This window comes from Emys orbicularis, chromosome 1, assembly GCF_028017835.1.
Source record: "Emys orbicularis isolate rEmyOrb1 chromosome 1, rEmyOrb1.hap1, whole genome shotgun sequence".
Classification (NCBI taxonomy): Eukaryota; Metazoa; Chordata; order Testudines; family Emydidae; genus Emys; species Emys orbicularis.
The window spans coordinates 313778743-313804659 of NC_088683.1; the positions used below are offsets into that span (position 1 = coordinate 313778743).

General features: G+C 41.6%; 1 protein-coding gene across 1 annotated transcript; it reads right to left on the reverse strand.

Moving 5' to 3' along the window:
• Positions 1-1376: 1376 nt before the first annotated feature.
• LOC135895569 (fibrinogen-like protein 1) lies at positions 1377-24204 on the reverse strand. Its single transcript, XM_065423685.1, has 8 exons — positions 24179-24204; positions 14872-14956; positions 10918-11128; positions 9714-9873; positions 6488-6585; positions 6315-6403; positions 2179-2369; positions 1377-1557 (listed from the first exon to the last, which is right to left on the reverse strand). Exons 1-8 carry the CDS (start codon positions 24202-24204, stop codon positions 1377-1379), a joined length of 1041 nt encoding a protein of 346 aa, XP_065279757.1.
• Between the last annotated feature and the right edge of the window lie 1713 nt (positions 24205-25917).

A 25917-nucleotide genomic window follows, 5' to 3' on the forward strand; every position in this document is an offset into this window, starting at 1 on the left:
GAGAATTAATTGTTGGCATTACATTTCTTCTTGTTATTCTATTCTCATTCATTTGTGCTGTACACTTTTCTCATTTCACTTGGCTAATATAATGAAGTGGAAGTGAACAGTGAACTAGAAGAGAACTTTCTAGTTCTCATTCACTAGCACAAAGTCGTCTGGTACAGAACAATGACAAGAACATATAAATAAACAAATTGTAACTGAAATAAAAAATTCCCCAGAATATTTGCATTCATATTAGGCTTTGCAAAGTTAGGTGACCAGATGTCCTGATTTTATAGGGACAGTCCCAATTTTTGGATCTTTTTCTTGTATAGGCTCCTATGAACCCCCACCTCCTGTCCCGATTTTTCACACTTGCTGTCTGGTCACCCTATGCAAAGTCCACTTCAAAACAAAATCTAAATCTGGGGCCTAGATCTAGCTGACAGCTTTAAGGGCCAAATCCTTATCCCTCTGTTTGTTCTATTTCTGTGTTCTTATATTGCTTACCACATTCACTGACCATTGAAATCAAGGTGAGAAGAATTTGGCCATTATAAGGCTTGGTCTACACTTACCCCCCAAGTCGAAGTAAGGTACGCAAATTCAGCTACGTGAATAACGTAGCTGAATTCGACATACCTTACTTCGAACTTACCGCGGTTCAGACGCGGTCCACACGCGGCAGGCAGGCTCCCCCGTCGACTCCGCGGTACTCCTCTCGTCTAGCTGGAGTACCGCAGTCGACGGCGAGCACTTCCTGGTTCGATTTATCGCGTCCACACCAGACGCGATAAATCGAACCCGGAACTTCGATCCCCAGCCGCCGAACTAGCGCAGCAGTGTAGACATACCCTAAGATACAAATGGCTAAGAGGAGTAAGGGCCTGATTCTGCAAGGTGCAGAGAGTTTCCTGCAGGGCCACCCAGAGGATTCAGGGGGCCCCGGGCAAAGCAATTTCAGGGGCCCCTTCCATAAAAAAATGTTGCAATACTATAGAATACTATATTCTCGTGGGGCCCCTGTGGGGCCCAGGGCCTGGGGCAAATTGCCCCACTTGTCCCCCCCCCCCCCCCCCCCCCCGGGCGGCCCTGGTTTCCTGTGAACTGCTGAGTACTCTCATCTCCACTAAAGATCATTGGAAAACAAACTTGTGGTGTTTCCAATGGTTTTAACAAGAATGAGAGACCCTTACATCCTCCATTAGACCATATGATAGGCATATTCTACTACCCTGGGGGTGGATCCTCAACTAATATAAACTGATCAAACGACAATTACTACAGTGCAGCTGTGCTGATTTACACCAGCTGAGGGTTTGGCCCTTGATTTCTAAAATCCTTTCTATCCTATACTCTCTCTGTCTCCAATGATGCGGATTCTAGCTGTCCTAGCTGCTTTCACCATTTCCACTCCCTACGTCGACAAAAGATGGAAGCCTGATTTTCATGGCTGTGTATTTCAGGGAGTACCAGAACCCATGCCAGGTTGACCAAACCACTCCATTGTCATGGCGTCCGGTGTAGTTTCCTGTTTTATAATATTGTCCATTGAGATTCGCTGCGTGGCATCTTGTAGGGATGAAAAGGGGGGGGGGGGGGGAAAGGAGACTCCGTTTAAAGTGAGAAGGCATTGCATCATTACAGCAAAATACAATGTATTTTTATTGATATACATTTGAATTCAATGGGTCTATGCCAGTTTACACCTGATGAGGGCCTGGCTTATAAGGGCTTAATATGAAACAAAAGGCTTAGTCTTGCACACTGTCCACATGCAGAACTATTGACTTCAGTGTGCATTCCCTGCACAGAGGGCCTGTGAGACCAGACTCAGTAATTGCTAACGTACCAGTAATACCCACCAATGAAATAGAACATAAAAGAAATATAATTATGGCCAACTGTGATAGAAAGCTCAAAAATGAATCACCCCAAACTAGAGAAATGCCCTTAACATACACTCTAACTGCCAGTTGAGCCTGTTTGTGGCTAGGAATTGTTTCCTTCAGGCCCTTGGTGCACAGGGCATTTCTCTTATGCTTTTATTATGGAAGTCATCGTGAAAGCTATTTAAACCTCTCTGCCTTGAATGGTAATGAAAAAACAGACTGTTGCTGCACACCCACCCACAGCCTTAGTCCCATGTGCAACACTCTTTGAGTATTGGATACAGTCAACTTCTTCCCATACCTGTTAAACCACCAGCCACACTTGTTCTCTTGTGCACAGTTGCCTGCTAGGAATCTGTCATGATCCTTGTCTGATGTGGAGAACGACATCCCACTGTGTGATGCTGACCACTGCTCTTCAAAGTTACTCCCGCCAAACAGAGCATCACCAGCATTACCAGAATAGGTGCCAACCCATAACCTGTAATTGTCCTGCAAGAGTTAAATGTAAACATTTCTCTGTTATCAGCAGCCTTTTATTTCTTTTTTAAAGCTCATAATTGTTTTCTGCAATATGCTGTGGGCCAAATTAATCCCTGGTATAACTCCACTGAAGTCAGAAATGATTTTGGCCTTATGCTTTTTGATATTAGCCCTGGGCCAAAACCCCATCTAATCTACCAAATATACTGCCAAGTTGCTCTCCTGCTACTAAAGGCTACAAGTATTATTCTCTTTCAACACCTACATGATACAAATTGGCTGATCCTGGCAGCAATACCTAGAAATTAGAAGAGTTGCACGAGGGGCAATGGTGGTGAAATACCCCAGACTTGTCATCTTGGAAGATTTCAACATACACATTGACAAAGGTTGCAGATGCAAAAGTCCAAAAATTCATCTCCTCTCTTGCCTCCCTAGGACTTTCACAGATCATCTCTGGTCCAGCCTCACAGCTGGTCATGCTCTGGACCTGATTTGCAGCCTAGATGTCAAGATAGAGGACATCACAACCCAGACACTCTTTTGGACGACCCATCACCTCATTAGGGCAGTGGCCAGAGAACCTTCCAGCATCTAGCCAACAAGAAAGACCAGTGAGTGTGATTTGACCATAAAAACTCATGGACTCCAACAAATTGCAAAGCTTGCTGAAGGACAACAGCACCCCACCCACAGCATGAGGTGTCAAGGACCTGGTGAATCATTACCATTCTACACTGGCCTTGGCCACTGTTACGCTGGCTCCTATGCAGCCCCTTCCTCCCCATTGCCCACATAGATCTCCTTGGTTTTCTGATACCTTGCAGTGGTTGAAGAGGGGCAGAAACTCGAGTGCTGGTGATGGAAAACAAAGGCTGATTCAGACAGGATGAAACAACAAATTCCTCAAAGCCTAAGACATGTTGCGCTCCCCATCAGTACCCGGTCCAGGGAACCTAATGATCCAACCAGCGGACCAAATTTGGTAATGACTCCTGATCACATGCCACGCGAGGCACGTTACACATATGCTAAGAAGATCAGGCCAAGAGAATCTTCCTATCAGTCTCCATTGAGTCTGCCAAATCCTGCCCCATGGAGTCATCCAGGGTGATAAACCTCTTAGTCAGTCAGTCCTGAGTGCCTATAACCTGCATCAAAACAGAGCACCAAGTATAGCAAAAATCTATCATCCTACTTCTCTGAAAAGATCATGCACATTCAGGAAGGCGTCTTAAACAGTATGGATCTGCTCTGCCTATACCCACCAACCAACAGCCCTTCTGCATTCCCAGAGTTCAGTACATTCTCTCCTGAAGAAGTTATGGACACCCTAAAGTAGTCTTGACCCAAGACTTGTGGATCTGACCCAGGCCCCTTCTGGCTTGTGAGAGAAAATCATGAACAATTGGTGCCACTCCTGAATGAAATAGTCAGTGTCTCATTTAGAGAAAGAATCTTCTCTTCCTCCTTCAAAGACAAGATAGTCTAACCAACATTGAAGAAACTCACCCCAGATACTTCAGTCCTAGCCAACACCCGGTATCAAAGCTCCCATTCCTGAACAAGCTCACAGAGAAGGGTTCAAAAAAGAATAAGATAATTTCATGGAGGATAGGTCCATCAATGACTATTAGCCAAGATGGTCAGAGGTGCTCCGAGCGTTCCTAAACCACCGATTGACAGAAACTGGGACTGGAAGACAGGGGATTGATGCACTCAATAATTGCCATGTTCTGATCATTCCCTCTGTCACTGGCCACTGTCAGAAGATAGGATAGATGGACCACTGGTCTGATCCAGTATGGCCATTCTTATTCTCTTAAGCTAGCAAAAGGCCAACTACAAGCTCATCTAATGGAAGCTAACATTCTAGATCCAGCACAGTCTGGTTTCAGGCCAGGACCTGGAATCAAAACCACCTTAGTGGAACAGATGGATAATCTGCTGTCGATGGATAGAACACATATCTATTCCCATCCTTCTGGACCTCTGCGCAGCATTCAACACATGAGATTCTGCTGACTTGCCTGCGAGAGGTGGCCAGGGTCCAGGGTAATGTGCTAAAATGGTTTGAGTCTTTCCTGAGAGGACACACCAAAGAGTAGTGATGGGAAACTGCACTCATTGATTTGTGTTATGCTGATAGTATGCTCAACATTTTACTGCACCTCCATCACTAGACCACTCACTTGTACAATCCCACAAGGATCAGTTCTCTCTCCAGTCCTATTCAACATCTACATGGACTCAAGTGCCAGCAATATGCATATGACTCACAGCTCTATCTATCCTTCACCACATACGACCACTGGATCAAGATGCTCCAGTGCTTGGATGAGATCAGCTCTTGGATGAAAAACAGTTGGCTGAAGCTGAAACCATGCAAGACAGGTGATGCTGGTGGGCAGAATTAAGCATTCTGAAGAGTTTTGAGCCATGATGTAATCTCCATTGGTTGAAGATACACACCCACAACTGGTCAATTCAGTCTATAGGAGTCTAGCAAAATCCATTAATAATGCTTTCTACCATCTCCACTTGGGTAGAAACTCCATCCCGTCCTGGCAGATAAAGACCTGGCCTCAGTTGTTCAGACCTTCACCACCTCTTGGCTGAATTACAGCAATGCAATATACCTGTTCATGAAGCCTTCAGCACTTGGAAACTTAAATTAATTCAGAACACTGCAGTGCATTTCCTCGGCACACCGACTACCAAGATCATAGCAGACCTGTCCTCCATTCTCTACCCTGGCTTCTAACAGGAGTTCAAATTAAGTTCAAGGTCTTGATCCTTATGTTCAAAGTGCTCCAAGGTGTGGGCCCAGTATACTTAAAAGATCATATAATGCTCCAAGACAAAAACTGTGGTCTGCAACTATGCTCCTTTGGCACAACAGAACTCTCAATAATAAGAGTAAAGCTTGTCTGTGTGGGAGACAGAGCCTTCTCCATGGGCCAGTCCAAGACTGTGGAATGAACTCCTCCAGGAACTATGGAGCATCACAAACCTCACCACCTTTCACTCCAACTGCCAGGCACATCTCTTTGATCTTGCCCTCTCTAACATAAATGCACAAAATCAGGTATATTTATATAAAAAAATAAACAGAACCCAAAAATACCCAACAACCACATCCTACCAAACCAAATCACTCCACTGAACATGCTTCTCCCTCTGGGGGGAGGATGGGAGAACAAACAACCCATGATATATGTGTGGCCACGTCGCATACTGCACCACTGGAAAGTGCTCAGATACTACAGTGATGAACACAGTAGTCCCGGAACGAGACAATAGATGTGTAATAACTGTAGGTTTTTTCTTTCATAACATTTGCTTTTACCACTGATTGAAATGGAGTTGTCCAAAACTTCCATAACAAAACTTGAAATATCAAACTCCAACAAAATTTGGAGTGAACTTTGGCCTATTTCAGGTTTTCAGGTGTGAACCATGTAAAATGTTATGTTTTCATATTCTGACCCCAAACCAGACAAAACTTGGCAGTTTTGGTTGAATTTTGCTTTGAGTTTCTGAAATCATTCAAATCTGAAGCCCAAACAAAACTCACAGGGTACAAACCTATATGAAATTAACCTTAAAGAAAGATGCACAATTGAGATGAATCAATGCCCCACATCTGAATACCTCCAAGCTCTGGAAAATTTCATCTTCTGATCTGCTATCAAGCTTCTCTGCTGTCCCTTCTCTCTGTAATGGATGCAAAATACTGAATCTAACTGCAACTGAACTTTTCAAAAGTTCACATTTAGGTTCTTTGTGGCTTGGTCCTGTCTCTAGTTGATATGGACCCCTGTGAACAAAATGGATGAGTTTTGCAGAACTTTATTATTAAGATCTCAGCAGGACTCAAGCAGAAGTACTAAAAGTCAAATAGAATCCTCTCCCTGCAATAACAAACAAATCACTGTTGTCTCCATTTCTTACCTGCTCATTCTTGATCTGAAAGTTTTCATAGATTGCATATCGTCTTTCTCCATGCCAGTCCATCAGGTCAATTTTTAGTGAGTTTTCCTCTGGATTATAATGCAGTATCTTGTTAGATTAGTACTTCACAATGCAACTAGTAAGAAGTTGTGCAGATAGAATAATACCCTTACCTCTAGCCAGCAGATCATAAATGTGCTCATTGCCCAGCCAGTATTCGTCATTCTTGCCCTGGAACTGCCCAAATCCTTGTTTGTAATCAGCCCATTTCCTGAAGTGAGATACAACTATCAATTTCAGCCCTCTATGTAGAATGCTGTAATTAGGGAGTTTGTATCTGACAATCTCAGTCACCCTATTATTGCGAAATCTCCTGACAAGTGAATCTTTGGCTTTATCTATAGAAACATTTTTCTTACGTATCCTATTCAAAGCATAAGAGACAAGACAGAATTATAGCAGCTCATTACAAATAAATACTAAACAATGTTGACTGCTTTACATATTACTCTCGCTCACTCGCTTGCAGTGTGTTCAATCCTGCTAACACTGCCACGTGCAGTGCTTGCAGAAGCAGGTCAAAAGTTACTGGACAAATGGAATGCAGGAGATGTCCTAGATTTGTCTTTTAGTAAAGCAGCTGACACTGAACCTTGCAAAATCTTAATTAAGTAATTAATTCAAATTGTCTCCTTACAAGTTACAAGAATTCTGCCTTGCACTCTTAAGCACCCTGCAAACTCAGGACTACTATGCAATCTAATAATGAACTGAAAACTGGCTAAAAAGCTGCAAACAAAAGGTAGTGATAATGTCTCAAGTTATTATTATTAATCACATTTATTATGGCAGTGCCTCAGGGCCAATCAAAATTGGGTCCCCATTGTGCTAGGCACCATACAAAAAGAAAGTAGTAGACAGGCCCTGCCCTGGAGAGTTTATAATCTAAATAGACAAGACAGAGAGACACAGGGTAGTGGAAGAGGTAGAACACACAAATGGGGTGATCAGTGTGATGGTGGCAAATGGCATGTTAATCCCACTTTTTTTCAGGGGGTGGTAAATGGGCTGAGTTAGGAGTGGATCAGCTAAGTGGAAAGAAAAGGGATGGGGGAGTCAAGGGGACAGGGCAGGGGAGAAGAGGGTAAGAGAGGCAGGTGAGGAGACAGAGGGGAAAGGGGTAATGTTGGAGCCAACAACCAATCAGCACAGGGCAGAGAAAGTTGGAGTACATTCCACAGTATTGGTCCCAGCTTTGGCTACTTCTGGTCCCACCAGTGGAAGTCTCTGGCCACTTGACAAGGAGGAGGGGAAGCACTGCCTGGATCCTAGTACCCCAAGCGTGTGTATATGTGGAGTGTCTCCCTGCACAGTTCTTGGTCTGGACGGGGAACTGGCTGGGGGAGAGGTGGCCCTGTCTGGGCCTCATTTTACCCCCCTTCCCCAAAGTGCAAAAGTCTCTGCTTTGGTGGGGATATGGGTGGAATACAGTGGCCTGTATTGTATCCATATCCCATTTCAAACCCATGTGTAATTTGCTGTCCACTGTCACCCCTATTTGTCTTGCAGCATCACTGCTTGCCTGTCCTGTCCCTCCCTTCAAATATATGTGTTTTGAATTATTTTTCATCAGATTACGTAGGCTGTATTTTTCCAAGATGAATCTTCTTCTGTTACGTTCTGCCCCTGTTTTTTTCTCTCTAGATTCCTCTGTGTTATTTCTATATCCCCATTAGTATTCAAAGATCCTTCCAATTTAGTATGCTTTTCAGATTTCATTAACATACTGTTTAGTAGAGCTGGACAATTTTTTTTCAGCCAATAATTTATTCTCTGAAAAATGCAGTTTTGGGTTGAATTTGGCGAATAGTTTTGGCAAAAATAAAAATGGAGGGAAAAAATTCTGAAAAAGTCAAAATGTTTCATTTCTGCATTATCAATATGAAACATTCTGACTTTTCATTTTGAAATGACATTTAATTTGAAATTTAACTAGATTTATCTTAAAAAAGAGGATGGGTTAAAAACCCCCAAACCTAAACAAAATATTTTGTTTTAGGACAAAATAATCATTCATTCATACTCTCTTCTCCCCCCAAAAAATTAGTTTTTCATTTTGTTTTTCATTTCATTTTGTCAAGAAAAAACAAAAAATTGTAATATGTGTCAATCGGAATGAAAATGTTTTCAGATATTTTGGTTCAGGCACTGAACCAAAAACTCAGTTATCCCTAGCTCTACTGTTTATTTCCTCTTCCACATCATGAATGAGGACATTAAATAAGACTGATCAAAACACCAGTCAATGGACCAGATTGTCAGGTTGAAAGTGACAGGAGGCTTTTTGTGTAGAAATCTCCATGTAAAAGTCATCTTCCCGTCACTTTCAGCCAAGACAATCTGGACCAGTCTTATTTAGCATCTTCATTAACATTCTGGAAGAGGGAGTAAATAGTACACTAAGCCTTAATAGTTTTCATGATATGAGAGAGGATATATCGTTTAATCGGTTGACAGCAGATGGTGGCAGAATCAAAATCCTTACCAGATAATGAAATGTCTCCTATCATAATAACCAAAAGACTTAAACAGACAAAGACCAACCAATGAAAAAGTGTCAGAAGTTCACTCTAACTTGTGATTGAAAGAAATCATTTAAAAGGGCCCGATCCTGCCAGCCCTTACTCCCATAGGTTGTCCTTATTTGTGCAAATAGTTCTAATCAATAAGGACTAGAACTGAGTGAATTTTTTTCAACAAATTGTTTTCCATTGAAAAGTGCAATTTTTGGTCCCTGAAACTATTATTTGAATTTGGGTTGAATTTGACAAATAGATTTGGTTGAAAACACTTTTTTTTAATGAATTGAAATGTTCTGTTTCAACTTTTAGAGTCCAAACAGCATTTTGATTTCAAATTTGGCCAATTTCAAAAACAAATATCACACAATAAAAAGGGTGAAGTGCACCTGAAACAGCTGAATCAAAACAAAAACTAGGAAAAAAATTAATGTGGAGACAGCCCCAATGTTTCAATCGACTCAAAACAAATTGAAAAATTGGAAAACAATAATTCTGAGTTGAGTTGAAATGTTTGTCAATTCAAAATCATATTTTTTGTGTTCTTCAATTGGATGAAAAATTATGAAATTTTTTTTTTGTTCGAATCGAATCAGATTTTTTTTCCAGATTTTTTGGTTCAGCCCCTGAACAAAAAACCTCATTGTTCCCTCATATCTACTAATGACTAAACACGTGAGTGCACATTTGTAAGATTGGAGCCTAAAATAGCAGCCTTTGTTAGTAAGGTGCCATCAGAGGTTGGACGGAATTTAAAAATCACAGCAATCCTTAAAAGAATAATTTAAATCCCCACTGAAATATTAACCACAGCACATACCTGTTGAAATTCTCTTTGCCATTACTGCGTCGCTGTATTACAGTCCATCCCCCTCCATCAGACATGTCACAATACACCAGAAAAGGTTCTCGGTCTGCTCTGGGCCTGATCCGGTAGTATCCATTTTCGATTTTTCTGCTGTTAAACACTGCAGAGCAATCTGAGCAAAATAGTATTGCTTCATAAAACAGTGGTCATGGAAGAGCAAATAGCTGACCGTAGTCAAGAGAAATTATCCACAGAAGTTTGTCTTAGGACAATGATTTCTGGCTCTTCTGTATGGTCCCACCCTGGCTGGGCTGGGGGTTGAATTTGTAAAACAATGTTTAAATATGGTTCTAGCAAAAATTGTAACACCAGCCAGGATGCATCTAGATTAGCAAATTCGGGACCCATCTTTTGCAGCCCCACCAATGGTAATAGCAGTAGAAGCTGTAGTGCAGAAAGGACTCAGAAGAGTTTATCACCGTCATCTCAACCTAAGACAGCATTAACTTAGATTCTTCCCCTATTCTGTGCTGTGAAATCCTCAGCTCCCATTGAAGTCCCTGAAATCAGGCCACTGATTTAAGAGTTGAAATCAGGATTTCAGACTCTAATTTAGGTCCCCTAGTTTTGAAAATTTTAGCCTAGGGCGAAAAGGTTTGATGTTGTGACAATTGCAAAGCAATATCATTCTGTCATTGCGTGCTTCTGCAGTATTGATCTGTTGCACAACAGAAACCGTTCCCATGGACCATTGTGCCAGGTGCTGTACAAAAACATAGTGAAATACAGTCCTTGTCCCAAAGAGTGGATGAGACAGGCAGAGTGTAGGTGAGGAAGAGAAGTGCAGGGAAATAAAGTGACGTGCCCGAGATGACGCACCAGGTCAGTGGCCTTGCCCCAAAGAGTGGATGAGACAGGCAGAGTGTAGGTGAGGAAGAGAAGTGCAGGGAAATAAAGTGACGTGCCCGAGATGACGCACCAGGTCAGTGGCCTTGGGCCATGGATCTACCCTTAGCCCTCCTATGCATATAATGGATAGTACATATTTTAGATTAAGCATTTTTAAAGTTATAAACTTCCTGCACTGATTTTGTTAAGGGAAGTGGATAAGATATAAATATGCCTATCTGTTTATAAATGGAACGTTGCAGCAAGAAATAAATATTTCGATATGCTGAAGTGATAGTGTCTATTATATTCTTCTGCAACATCCTACCTTGATCGTAGACTATCAAGTTTCCACTAGTTGTGGGTAAAAGGATTTCAGGCTGTATGCTCCTCCTGGCTGAGAAGATCTTGCTCTTTGTTCCATGATAGTTGTTCCCCAAGATGTCCTTCAGCTGTAATTCACACAACTGAAGCAAGTCTTGGAGCAGTTTTAGCCTCTGTTGTAATTTAGTGTTGTCTATCAGGCAGATGTCCTTATCCTAAGGGGGAAAAAAGAGGCATGACATAATTAAAGTGGTAACAACAGAGAGGAAGTCTGTAGCTCTTAATGATCCAAACACATACATCTATCTTGAGGAGGCAAGGGGATTCAAATTTAAAACATCTAACTGGGTAAAGAGGCCTATTATTTTTTGTCTCTAAATCATTACAGCACAGCCTACATGGCAGATGAATTGAGCCCAACGGGGAAGAGTTTTTTGTGCTGATTTTGGCAAAGAGATTCCAGCAGTGCAGCATTAACTAACTGGACCATCAGAAAGTGACTTTGGACAACTGGTGCTCAACTCTGCTATCTTTTAATGAAATCAGTGGACTTATTTGCAGAGTGGCAAAATCTGGATCTTACATTGTAGCCCCATTGGTCCTGTAAGGATGCAGAATTCTCAGACCTCTTATTGTAAAAGTGAAAGATAAAGGGACAGAATCCACTCACAGTTACTCTGGTATAAATCTGCAGTAACTCCATTGAAATCAGTAGTTCCACAGAAATCAGTGGAGTTACTAAAGATTTACACTGGCATCACCGAAAGCAGAACTCACTAGGAAAAACATTTTTGGTGAGAATCAAACCAGAAGCTCGTATTGCTATATTCCTTAAGAAAAAGGCTTAGCCAACTAAAGTGGCAACAGAGTCTCATTACGTGGATTTGCATAGCCTGAAGTTTGCATGGAGTAGTGGGCTTGAATGACTCTAAAAATGCCAAGTGAAGCTGAGTCTAGTTTTGTTTCAAAGCTATGCCAAGCCTTTAGATTTCATCTGAAACCATACATTGATTTAGGTGGGCTAAAACCTTGACCCAGACTCATGTCACAGAAACCACCACAGAAACCTATTGATGTTGTTGATGACAGAACTACCTTCCTACCACTACCAAAAATGGTTGCTCCAAGTCAGGGCTGAGGCAGAGTGGGGAAGTTTATCCTACCCACTGGGTGCACAAACAGAGGGTTTAAGCCTCCAGTGACATTAATACCCTCTAAGTTCCTGATGTGCCGTCTAGATATCACAAAAGTTTATGAAAAAAATGAATGGTCTAGAGAAGGTAGATCAGGAGTTTCTGCTCTCTTTGTCCCATAACACAAGAACAAGGGGACCTTCAATGAAATTAAAAGATGACCAATTCAAAACTGATAAAAGGAAATTATTTTCCTCCTGTAATTAGACCTCAGAACTCACTGCCCCAGGAAGTCATTGAGCCCAAGAATTTAACAAGATTCAAAAAGGGACTGGAGATTGATATGGATGTTAAGACTATTCAGTGTTAGTGCTAACAACTGGAAGGGATATTAAACCTCACGCTTCAGGGTGTAAGCCAATCTCTAACAATTTGAGATCAGGATGAGACCTAATGTGTGTGTGTGGGCGGGCAGATCACCCCACATCTGCCTGCTGCAGGGTTCTTACACTTTCCTCTGAAGCATCTGCCACTGGTCACTATCTGAGACAGGGACCTGATGGACCTTGGGTCTGATCCAGTCTGGCAATTCCTGTTTCCTATGTAAATTCTCACTCCTGCCACTGGAGAAGCCAGTGGCCGGTCAGTGTCAGGAAGAACCGACAGTTGCTGGCCAACTGTCCTTTCAGAGAATTCCAGGCATGTGAATATGGACTATGGGCTGGACGACAGAGTAATATGCTCCCCCTGTTGACATTGCCTTGAGTAAGAGACAGCAAGTTGTTCCGGGACCGTCTGTGAGGTGACATTTACTATTTTGTAAGGAAAATTTACTATACACAAAGGTCAAATGTAGAGGCCGGCTACGCTCAGGTGCTTTCTTGTTTTCCTTATTATTCACATTGCAGTTGCACCCACCAGGGGCCAGGTGCCATCCAAAAACAGAAGCAGGCAAAGGGCCTGGCCCAAACAGTGAACAGTCTAGGAAGACAAAGGACATGAGCAGTTTTTAATTTGCCAGCTAACAGTTTGTTTGTGCCAGTCTTAAGTATGTAATGCAGGTGGGGTCGTGAATTTAGTGCTAGTCTAGGACAGCCTTTCTGTGGGTTTATTGAAAGCAGGTTGTGAGTACTTAAGGCCCCTATACCACATTTGGAAAGAAAGCCATTGGGTTAATAAGTCACTCCTTATTGTGGTCTGTAGGAACGTAACTTGTCCCTTACACTTACCCAGAGACTGCCTGGGCTACCTGTAGCTGTGCTCTCCCCCTCCTGCCTTTTTACCCCCAGTGGGGGAAAAAAGAAGTAATCAGTTTGCTCCAGTTGGTTTTCTCTGTTTCTTCCCTGACCACAGAGCTGTTGTTTATTCTTCATAAGGCTATTTTCACACTATCCTCAGTAATATCAAGTCAACTTAGCTTATGAAAACAAGCTGTGGTTACTTGTGCCTGTTCCAACAGGCTTCAGTTCCAAAATGGGGATTTAAGGATGAGTTAGAGCCAATAGTGTACATGTGGAAAGGCAGCATGACAGAGACACAATGTGTTACTCATTTAGATTTTTCTCTCATATTATCATAAAAATGGAAATTTTGAGAGTTATTATTTTAAATGCATTTGTTTTCCCTGTGTGTGTAAAGACTACTCAAGCGAGTAAGGGCATGCAGGACTAGGCCTGACGTTTTTCTGGAGCACCTTCATAGCACTTTCCAGGATCAGTTCTGATAGCTTTAGTCAGGTTGAATAGTACTTTTCTCCAGACGCAGGGCCACTGAGGCTGCCCATGTAATGAAATACCATTCTGCCTGAGTAAGGGATTCTGAATCTGACCCTAAATGTTATAGAAAGTTAGCTCAAGAAAGGCTCCTCTAAGAAAACACATTTAAAATATTAATGGCCAAACATTTGTATCATAACAAACTAGGTGAGAAAGTACATTCCATATAAATAACATGCATTTGTCTTTATTGTGGAAAAATCGAAGTCAATGGGAGTTGTGGCAACTCATAGGACTAAGCACTTTGTTAGCAGAAATGCTCTGGTATCAGATAGTGCTTCCCATTCAAAGCATCTTCCATCTCAAAGCAGTTTCCAAAGAGTTAGCTTCACTAGCCCCCTGTCTCTTTTTTGCACTCAGTTAAATTGAGCCACAAAGAAGTGAAGTGATTTGCCTGAGGTCATACGGAGACTACAGGCACGGCAGAGGCACGAAGAGAATGCAGATCTGACAATGCTATTCTGTAACCTTATGGCCATCCTTCCTCTCCAGCTACCGTTGTGGAATTTGATGGCTTGGCACGCTGAGAAAAACACTACAAATAAATCACGAAATGGGAGTTGCAGGTGCTTCGCACCTCTCATGCCTGGGCCCCAAAATAGCTATTTGCAAATCTCATCCACAAAACTATTCCTCCCTCTGCTTTCAAATACATCCTGAAGACCACCTTCCACTAGTGGTGCCTACAAGAAACTAACTGACTGATTTGTGGCACGGTTGTGGGCATAGTCTATAAATCTTACAATACAATGTCCCCATACACACCAACCAACCACAATGAAACCCAACCCCCTATATTATGTAAACACTCTTATTATCTGGATGCAGCCAATTCTCACCTGACTGTTTTACCTGCATGCTGTAATACCTTCTCCTCCACTCCTACATCCCTCTGTCTGATTTATCTTTTTAGGAAGTGAATTATTTAGGAGAAGGGCCATGGTTTTTTGTGTGTTTTTGCTGTACCGAGCACACTGTGGATGCTCCTGGAAACAATAAATAGTAATCAGCTAACAGGGATGATACAAACTATAGTCAAGTGATACCTACCGAAAGTCTAGGTGCAGGTGAACACAAGCTCACAAGCAGAAGTAGCAACAGCAACCAGGATCTCATTGTAATCATTTCATGTAGCCTGAGGAGAATAATGAATTTACTGTACTACGTGCTTATTTAACTCCACCAAAAACACAACCACAATGAAGTCCTCTATAAGTGCGACAGGACTTATTAAAGAAGGTACATGAAATGACATGGAGTACAAAATGAAAAGAAGATGCATCTTAGAAAGGGCTGGGACTCTCTGGTCCAGACACAGTGCCATGGGGAGACTTAAGTTTGGGTTCCTAGCTCCGTGCCTCCCTGACGGGATGAATGACACTCTAGCAAGCCCCTCTGGCTCCCACAGACAGGCACATGCACCATTTACAGTGCATGTTATTTTACTGGTAATAGCTCTTTATAGAGTGCCTTACAAACTAGTTGGCTGAAATCTTGTAGTCAGGCAAAACTTTCATTAACTTCACTGGTTTTTGCTGGAGTAAAGACTGCAAGATTTGGCCTTATATTCCATATACACTTCACCCACCACTGAAATGCAGTTCAGCTCTGAGGTGGGGGCAGCAGTCAGGCAAGCAACTGGTGCACCTTCCTGCCGAAGGGTGCGGGGAGGGATACATTTGGGCAGGGCCCCAGGTGTGAAGCCTCAGCTCTGACAAAATGTGCCAAGGCTGTTCAATTACCACACTGAGCAGACAAGACAGTGTGGTAACTAAAGTCTCATCTGAAATAAATATAAACAGATTAAAGTCAAGCACACAGAGTTGAACATGAGTCAAATGGCAAAACTGTCCACAATATTTTGCATAACAATATTTTGTATAAATAAAAAAGTAAATGTGCAAAAACAACAAAAAACCCAACCCCTCCTCCAACATCTTAAACCCCATAGTTTCCCACAACTGTGGAAATTTAAATTGATAAAAATTGGGGGGAAAATGCTTAACACACATAATTTTGCACAATTGTGAAAATTTAAATAAAATAAATGCTTAAAAATAAACATTACTATTATTCATCGAAATTATAAAAACATACAAATAAAATTCTGCCAAGCCTAAAAATATATTTGGAATCTCTTGCATTAAACAGTTGCTCAAACCTAATCATTTTGCTTGATTGTTACCTAATGCTAATCCTACTTGTTCTGAGTATGAGGAGACTAAAATCATGTTTATATCAATGATGTTCCTTAAAAGGGAAAGGTTCCATTTCCATGCCTCATTATTCACATTATTTAACTGTAAAATGCAATAAAGAATTATTTATTTAAGCATTTAAATGAATCACTGAAGCTAACTTTCCCCATGGGTGTTCCCCTACAAATTTAATACAGCCATGCTAATTACAATAAATTCCATAAGATAGTATGAATGCAGACTTTTGGACTCAGTGTTTATTTGCATTGTTGTTTAATCTGGTTTATGTCTAAAAATATAGAAAACAGAAATTTGAATGCCAAAGGACAGGAAATCTGAATTGGAGAGTAGAAAACAAGGATATTAAGCAAGACTGTAGTATACTGAAGCCTCAGAAGGGTTGTGGTTGTGTAACTAACCTCAAAATGGGAAGATTGGGTTTTCTAGTTAACAAAAACAAGAAGGTTTGTGATGAATGGAGCAAAAAATAATAGAGACAGGCCACTCCCTCTGCATTATGGCCAAATAATTAATATTTATTTTCAGGAGAATAGGAGGAATTCTCCATTTTACAAGGCAATTGTTTGGTCACTCGAGAGGATAGCTAATGAGGCCAAATGACATGTCATTCAGTCTCTGCATAGCCCCCATATTATTACAGAAAACAATTCTATTACAAAAGTGCAATAATACCATTTTATTAATAAAAATAGCATTCCCCTTTCTCCTCTAACAGATCAGCACTCTTCACCCATTTCTCGGCCACAAATATTATTTATTATCAAATTAATGCTTTTCCTTCAGCTTTGGAGGTAGCCCTGTTTTAATAGCCAGTTTTTTAAACTATGAAATTAAATGAACAAATCTTCTCCTCCTCCCTTTTTTCTTTCTGGCTTCTACCCTGCAGAGTGCTTCACTTCCTTCCCCAGCCTTCACTGACTTTGAAAAGCCCAGATCCTCAAAGGTATTTAGACTCCTAACTTCCATTGAAATCAGTGGGAGTTAAGTGCCTAAATACCTTTGTGAATCTGGGCCAAAGAGGCTAAGCTAATGGTTCCCAGATGTTGAATTATTAGCATTCCTGATTTTTCATCTGTTAACAATCTCTCTTTTTAGTTAGATCTAGTCAGCCAATACTTACAATTGCTGTTCTCGCCTATCGCTTGTTGATGTCAATGGGGCTGCCTGGGTGTAACCGAGAGCACAATCTTAAGAGTTACACATGACCCAACTCCTTTTAAAAACATACACACAAATAAAGGCCACCATCTTGCAAGTACGTAAGCAAATGCTTAACTCTACATATATGAGTAGGCCCTTTGGAGCCAATTAAACTATTCCTGTGTATAAAATTCAGTATGTGCATAAGTGCTTGCAGGATCAGGGTTTAATATCCCACCCCTTCCTGAAGGACTCTCCAAACCCTTCACAGAACCCAAAAGTCTCTGACCTTTGTACTTCCTTCCCTGTCTGCACACGGCTCCCACCTCTGCTAGCCTGACAATTGGCCTGGGACCCACAATCAGATGCCCCCACAGAGGATCTTATTGTGCTTCCACCAGACTCTTGGTTTGGTCTCTATATTAGGTTTTTAAAAGCTGCCATTTATTAGCCCTGGGACAAATCGTGACTTCCTTGTTGACTTTTAACCCCCTCCTTACTGAGGCAAAACTCATGCAGAAGCATGAGACTAGCCTAGACTGGGTAGATAAGTCATGTTTGAAAACATATTAACTCTTCCCTATGCAGGAGTCTATGGTTGATCACGATCAGCTAATAGGCTTTTAAACATGACCTGCCCTGCCTACACTAGGTGCCAAGGCTCAGACTCTCAAAGGGGTTTATGATTCTATCTCTCATTGAAATCAATGGGAGTTAAGCACCTAAATACCATTAAGGATCTGGGCCCAAGTCATGTTTATAATCATATTAGTTAAAACATATTTGTTTAGACATTTTCAGACATGACTCATTTTCCCAGTTTAGACCAAACCTTAGGGATAGCAGAGATGTTAGGCAAGGACCTGGTGTGGTGTGGAGATCATGTGAGGCAGATGTAGCAGAAGAGTGTGTCTGTGTACAGCTCCATTTGGCTTCTACTTAAAAATAATTGAGTCATCCTAAGTAAATATGAACATTGCGTGTTCTCTAATGATATCTCCTCACAGATGTTGAAATCCCTTGACAGCACATTTGCAAAAGCATTTTCTTTTCCAGGAATATGCATGGCGGATACGTGAACTGCAATATTAATTCCCATTCAGCTTTTTAGAACTAGGTCAGATTCACTCTTTGTAAAATGTTGGGCACTACAGTCATATTGTCTGCAAATATTAACTGTTTTACACATTGCCCCCATTTTTACACCACTTCCAGGGGGACCCAGAAGAACCAGGTGTTCCTAGCTCTGCCACTGACCTCCTGGGTGACCACGGATAAGTCACTTCACCTCTCTGGGCCTCAGTTTTCCCCTCTGTAAAATGGGGATAATGATACCGCCCTCTTTAGTAAAGTGCTTTGAGATCTATGGCTAAAAAGTGCTATGTAAAGCACTGCACAGTTTTTGGGAGGTATGTATTATTATTGGTACTTGTAAATATATCCACCGTATCTTGCATGCTTGATTTGTTCCTAGTAAACTGGATTTTCATGAACTTCATGTGACAGGTTCCCCCCCTGGGGTGCCACCTGGAACTGAGGTACAGCTGAGCCCTCTGTCTCACTCTGGTTCCCTCTTGCACTGTGACGTTGTGACAAGCTGCAAAGCCCTCCAAGCTTACACTCACACCAACATCCACAGGCAGGGACCACACCCAGCTGTGTTCATGAATGCTCTGGCCAGCCACTCATGAACCCATAATAGAGAAGCTACAGCCAAAATACTCCCAGCTCCCCAGCCTAAGACCCCAGAGCTGTACCACCCTGCCCTGGTCAACACCCGGCTAGTATGAATTTATTACCCAGTCCACCACTTCTACAAAGGACAGTGAACGTGCACCAACTCTTGCTCATGAGCTGAGATTTATCCCCTTTGCACTTCATACAACACACAGGCTTTGTCTTGCAATCGGTTTTTCGGGGATCGACTTACCGCGTCTAGTGAAGACGCGGTAAAATCGATCCCTGATCGCTCTGCCGTCGACTCCGGAAATCCACCTCGGCAGGAGGCGGCAGCGGAGTCGGCGGCAGCGGTCGACTTTCCCGCGTCCTCACCGCTAGGTAAGCCGACCTAAAATACGCAACTTCAGCTACGGTATTCACGTAGCTGAAGTTGCGTATCTTAGGTCGGACCCCCGCTGCAGTGTAGACCTAGCCACAGTGTTTTAGATAAAATATGAAATAGATTTATTAACTACCGAAGGATAGCTTTTAAGCAATTATAAGGGATAGCAAACAGATCAAAGTAGATTACCATAAGAAATAAAACAAACGCAAACTAAGCCTACAATATTAGATAGGATGAATCATAGTTTCTCACCCTGACTGATCATACAAACAGTCTACCAAGTTTCCATACACAGGCTAGAAATCCCTTTAGCCTGGGACCAGCACTTCATCCCCACACCCAGTTCAATCCTTTTCCTCCGATACTTTCAGGTGTGTTGTTGTAGGGAGAGTGAGGTCCCCTCATGATGTCATTTCTCCCTTTTATATCTTCTTCCAACTTGCTGGAAAGTTCTTTTGCTGTGACCTGGGTCAAACAGTTCCCATTGTGTAGTGCTATCTCTGAGAGGTTTCTATTGTACACAGTTCCTGGGGTAATCCTTGTGCTTGTGTGTATTTCCTCAATAAGCCATAAACATTGTTTGGCCTTTTTATTGTTGTACCTGAAAGGCAGCTTGTGGGTGTTCTCAACAGGGCTGCCCAGAGGATTCAGGGGGCCTGGGGCAGAGCAATTTCGGGGGCCCCTTCCATAAAAAAAGTTGCAATACTATAGAATACTATATTCTCGTGGGGGCCCTGCGGGGCCCGGGGCAAATTGCCCCACTTGGCCCCCTCTCTGGGCGGCCCTAGTTCTCAATCTCACAACATGTTTCAGTAGCACATACATAGCCAAACCTCGTAACTTCACATACAACGGTAGCACATACAATCGAATGAGATATTAATGTCTAGCAGATCAAGAGTTTTACAATGATACCTCACAAGGCACACTTTGTACAAAACATATCCTAATTACATGACAGTGGTGAATAAGGGGGTGCCAGGGTGTCACACTGCAATTAGGACCGATTCACTTAAAGTGGTCCCTGAATATGCAGAGGAGTATATAGCCAAGGCATCACAAAGCTCTTTGAGGCATATATTGGAGAACCCCATTTGAGGCTTCAGAGAAATTAGCTCCAGCAGCAAGTCCTGGTGAACCCATTTTTAATTCTGCCCTTGATTCCAATGATCAAGGATTTTTTTTAAAAAGATAAAATCAATAAAAATCAGTAAAAATTGGAAGCTGTGATTTTAAGCTATTAAAAACCAAAATGTATACATTAGAGGCCCACAGCTTGCTAAAAAGGAATAGCCAGAATAATTTAAGCACAAGGAAAAGTAGTGGTAGGAGAAAGGTGCTAGGTTACAATATTTCAATAATGTTCAAAAGGGTAAACACAGATCACTCTGACAGTTTAGCTACTGTGTATGTAGCATATGTGACTCTAATGGGTTGTTGTCACAAATTTAACTAGAGTGTAAGTACCTCAGGGCAAGGATCATGGACCTGGTTCTGATCTCACTTACATCAGGGAAAATCAGGAGTAGCTGCATTGAAATAATAGATTCATAGATTATAAGGGATCATTGTGCTCATATAGTCTAACCTCCAGACCATAGGCCTCGGAACTAGAGCATATATTTTAGAAAAACATCCAATCTTGATTTAAAAATTCACAGTGATGTAGAATCCACCACAACCCTTGGTAAGTTGTTCCATTGGTTAACTACCTTCACTGTTAAAAGTGTACACCTTATGTAGAGTCTGAATTTACCTACCTTCAACTTCCAGCCATTGGACTGTGTTATACCTTTGTGTCTACATTGAAGAGTTCTCGATTATCAAATTTCTGCTCCCTATTTACCACTCCCCCAAACTTTGTATCATCTGTAAACTTTATCAGTGATGATTTTATGTTTTACTCCAGGCCACTGATAAAAATGTTAAACAGTGTAGGGCTAAGAACTGATCCCTGTGGGACCCCATTGGAAACACAACCGCTTGATGATGATTTGCCACTTACAGTTTCATTTTGAGACCTATCCAGTGATGTAACAAGGCCCCAGAGGGCCCTGGTGCAAGAATAGGTTAAGGGCCCCTTTCTGATTCCAGAATCTAAAATTTTGCTTATGTCCAACATCCCAGCTCCAACCTCCCCTCCCCCCCCCCAATATTCCCCATTCCCTCATAAACCCCACAACTCACCCCACCAGCCTCAACATCCCCCACTCACCCCAACTGCTTACCCCACAGTCCCCCAACACTCCCTACTCACCCCATAGCCTACCAACAACTTGCTCTCAGCCCCTCACCCACTGACTTCTGGACCTTCCTGGCCACTCACTGGCACCCCCCAGCAAACTGCTCCACTCCCATCCCGGCTAGGATGGCTCTGCCTGATCCTCACTGCCCAGAGGTGCCGCTCACTCCCATTGCCCATCCTGTGTGCACAAGGAGTGACCCAAATTCAAGTGGAGAATGGTATTGCAACCCAGCACATGAGTTGCAGCACTGCTCAGGTTTGGCTCAGCCCCCCTCCGTCTGGCAGAGAGGTGGCAGGGCCAAATATGATTGAGTGGCATTGAATGAGTGGCATCACAGCAGGTAAAGCATACCCCCATAATCTTGTGGGCCATGGCAGAACTGCGCCACTTGCACCATTGGAGCTATACACTGCACTTATCAGTTAGCCAGCTTCTAATCCATTTAATGCATGCCAGGCTGATTTTGTATCTTGCTAGTTTCTTAATCAAAATGTTGTGTGGTACCAAGACAAACGCCTTACAGATGTCTAAATATATTACATCAACATATTGCCTTTATCAACCAAACTTGTAATCTCGTGAAAAAAAGATACTAAATTAGTTTGACAAAAGCTATTTTCCATAAGCCCATGTTGATTGACATTAATTATATTAATTTAATTAATAATCAAGTTCTTGTATCAACTGTTCCACCATTTTGCTTGAGGTCAACATCAGGCTGACATGCCTATAATTACCTGGGTCATCCCATTTACCCTTTTTATATACTGGCACAACATTAGCTTTCTTCCAGTCCTGTGGAACTTCCCCACTGTTTCAAAACATTGAAAATTAACAATAATGATACAGTGAGGTCCTTGGCCAGGTCTTTTAAAACTCTCAGATACAAATTATCCTGACCTGCTGATTTTAAAATGTAGAACATTAGTAGCTGTTTTTTAACATTCTCCTGAGTTACTGTTGGAATCGTGAGTGTAAATCTGGGGAACAGGGGGCATTGTCTCCCCAAACTGCAAGCCTCAGGCAGGCGCAGAATTTGCCCCTACCCCTTCTCCCCCCATGGTTCTGTTGGGCTGATTGGAACTGCCTTCCCAAATATAGAAGTGAAACTACGCCTATGGAAAGTGTTTTATCATCATCATATAATATGAAAACATCATCCCACTTTTTCCCAAGTACAGAACAGAAATATTTCTTGAACGCTTCTGCCTTTTCTGCATTATCATTTCTGTCTAGTAATGGACCACTGTCAATTCACACTGCTGAAAACGGCTTTGAGATCAGAACTAGACTCATGTCTTTTTAAATGGCTGTAAAGCAGTACTGCCAACCCCAGGAGGAATTGGACCTCCAAAAATAATAAGATCAGCATAAAAATCTCATTTAGAACCCTCAGAACTAAACATTTGTGGTTCTATTTATTTGCCTTCAACTTTCTGACCCTTTAGGATACACTTGGGTCATGGTTTTAAGCCTTCCTCCACAAACGTGAAGGTTAGATACGTACTTTTATTTAAAAAATGAAAGCTAAGATTCTAATATAATCACTTGCCTTCAGGAGCTGGGGCTTTAAGAAAATACACCAAGGCTCTTGAGTCTCATGATGAACCATGAGAGCTGGCAACACTGGTAAAGCACAGACAGTGCTGTACAATTAGTAATAATAAAAGTACTAATAATTAGAATTAGGCCCAAGCCACAAAAGTCAGTTCTGGATACAATGAAAAGTCAGAGATGTTCTGATCTCAGATTTTGGTTCAAGTCCACTTCTATTATGTAGGAAGCATATCTGGCTGGTTTATGGCTCCTTTATGCCCGCAGAACTGGTGTAAAGGGCAACAGAGAATCAGACCCAAAGGCCTTTCAAGTTGTCCCCTTGCTCTTGCTACTTGTATATTCTGAGCACAATGATTCTTGGGAAAAATCAGCATCTCAATTGAGCCATGCATCGCAAAACATCAAATTCCTATTTTGTTACACAAGGAATACAGAACAGGGGAAATCAAGCTACTGCATTCAATCACTCCTCTAAATAGTTTCCTTCTGATCCCAAATACATTCCACACACATAATCCCCTGCTGAAATGAATCCATATTGTGTGTCCACGAGAACTGTAGGATCAATCCCTTAGAAAAAAAATTAAAAACTACCACATGTAAAAATGTTCATCACCAAAAGGGTAAATGTAAAAGCTCCTCCTCATCTTCTCATCATCATCTTGCTAGTTTCCAGAAATGTCCAGCTGTTTCTTCAACACATTTATTTATTTAATTCATTTGTTTTATTGACCTTACGTAAGTTACAATTTACTACTTATTGATCTTAATAGTGGCATATTCCATATGTTCATTACACTTAGCCTGGACTTGGTCTGTTTCCCTCCCCTCTTCAGTCTCATACGTACCTCTCCGCTTTAATTCATGGCTGCAACAATCCTAATCCAATGTATCAAACCAAATGAAACCCAACAGAATCAAGGTTTTGTTGTTTGTTTAGTACTGGAATTTGTGAAAAGTTTAAGGAATTTATGTTATCAGGTATAAATATAGTAACTATAATGCAGAGAGCCAGTTTTCATATGAAGATCATTTACTAGGACTAAGCAAAAGGAAAACTGTCTGAGAAAGGGGGAAAAACACATTTTAAAAGATATAATTACGGGTTACAGGTGTAAAATATACCTTACCTTCCATTTGTTTCAGTTCCATGCATAAAAGTGCTCCAAATTCTAAGTATTCATCAAAGGGGTTTTGTTTCGTTTTTAGAAAACAATGATTCCTGCAATTTCATCACTGAGAAATTTACAACTAAACAAACAAACTCAAACACTGTGAGCACCTCTTGGACAAGACTTACTAAAGCACACTGTGAGCTCCCTCTGCTGGGCCATGCAGCTGCAGTGAACACTGCTTTGGGAGTTGTGCTGAAATCATGAGTGATGTTGAGACACAAAAGGAAGGCTATTTTTTAATGACAAATCATTGCAAAAGTTACAGTTGTGGAAAAAACCCACACAGTGTTGCTAATTTCAGCTCTCTTTGTAATAAAGACATTTTCAAATGACAGTGACAAACCCTCTTTGAAACTAGGCAGAAGTTGCCCAGTGGAAAAGTTGCCCAGTAGAGAAAACGTTTCAAGTGTCAGAGGCCCAGATCCCTAAATACCTTTGGGGATCTGAGCCAGACACCCTTGCAGTCTGTGGAAAACAAGAAAAAAATCTACAAAAATATAATCAAGGGTGTTCTTTTAGTGAAAGGTACCAACTAAAATAAGCAGTGACAAATTAACAAAGTTAATCACCGAAGCCCATCTGATTAAAAATGCTAAGGCTTTGTCTACACAAGTATGCTTTCCAGTATAATCTGATGTGAATTTAAACCAATATAGTTATACCTGTATAAGACCCATGTGAACACTCCTATTCCAGTATAAGATTGCCCTTTTTGGGGGGTTTATTTTATGTCACTTAGGAAGGGATTTAAGATAAACTGAAAAAAGGCAATCCTATACTGGGGTAAGAGTGTCCACATGGGAGTTTTTACCAGTATAACTGGTAAAGCTTTCCCATGTAGATAAGGCCTTATGATCATCAAAAGAGTAGTTGTTTTTCTTGACTAGGAGGTAAATATTGAACTACTCAAATTAGAATATTGTTAATGAATCTTAATCTTAAATGGTGACATTGTGCTTGGTACTGTTGAAAGCACAAAATAACCCAAAACACATTGCCTCTCAGAGTTTACAATCAAATGCCCAACGCCTGCAAAGATGTATGTGTGTGCTTAACTTTACACTAGGGTGACCAGACAGCAAGTATGAAAAATCGGGACAGGGGGTGGGGGGTAATAGGATCCTATATAAGAAAACTGTCCCTATAAAATTGGGACATCTGGTCACCCTACTTTACACACTCTGTGTTATATATTGTGAGCAGTCAGTCCCATGTACACACTACGAGTCATCCCATTGGCTTCAATGGGATGACTCACACTCACAGTACAGAAAGTTAAGGGTATGTCTACACTTAAGACATTATAGCGGCACACTGTAGCACTTCAGTGTAGACACTCGCTACAGCAACAGGTGGGGTTCCTCCATCACTGTAGTTAATCCTCCTCACCGAGAGGCGGTAAGGTAACCTAGCACTATCTACACCAGGGGATAGGTTGGCATAGCTACATCTCTTGGGGTGTAGATTTTTCACACCCCTCATATAGCTGTGTCAATGTAAGTTTTCAGTGTAGCCCACCCCTAAGTATCTACATAAGGCTTTGCAGAATTGATGCCTATCTAGACAAACACCACAAACTGGACAGAAAGTGCACTGGGATGGCCAAAGAGCAGATTTATACAGTGCATAGATTTACAGAAACAAATTAGAGAGAGGATGACAGCATTTTTACTGATGTGTATTAGCAGCGAAGG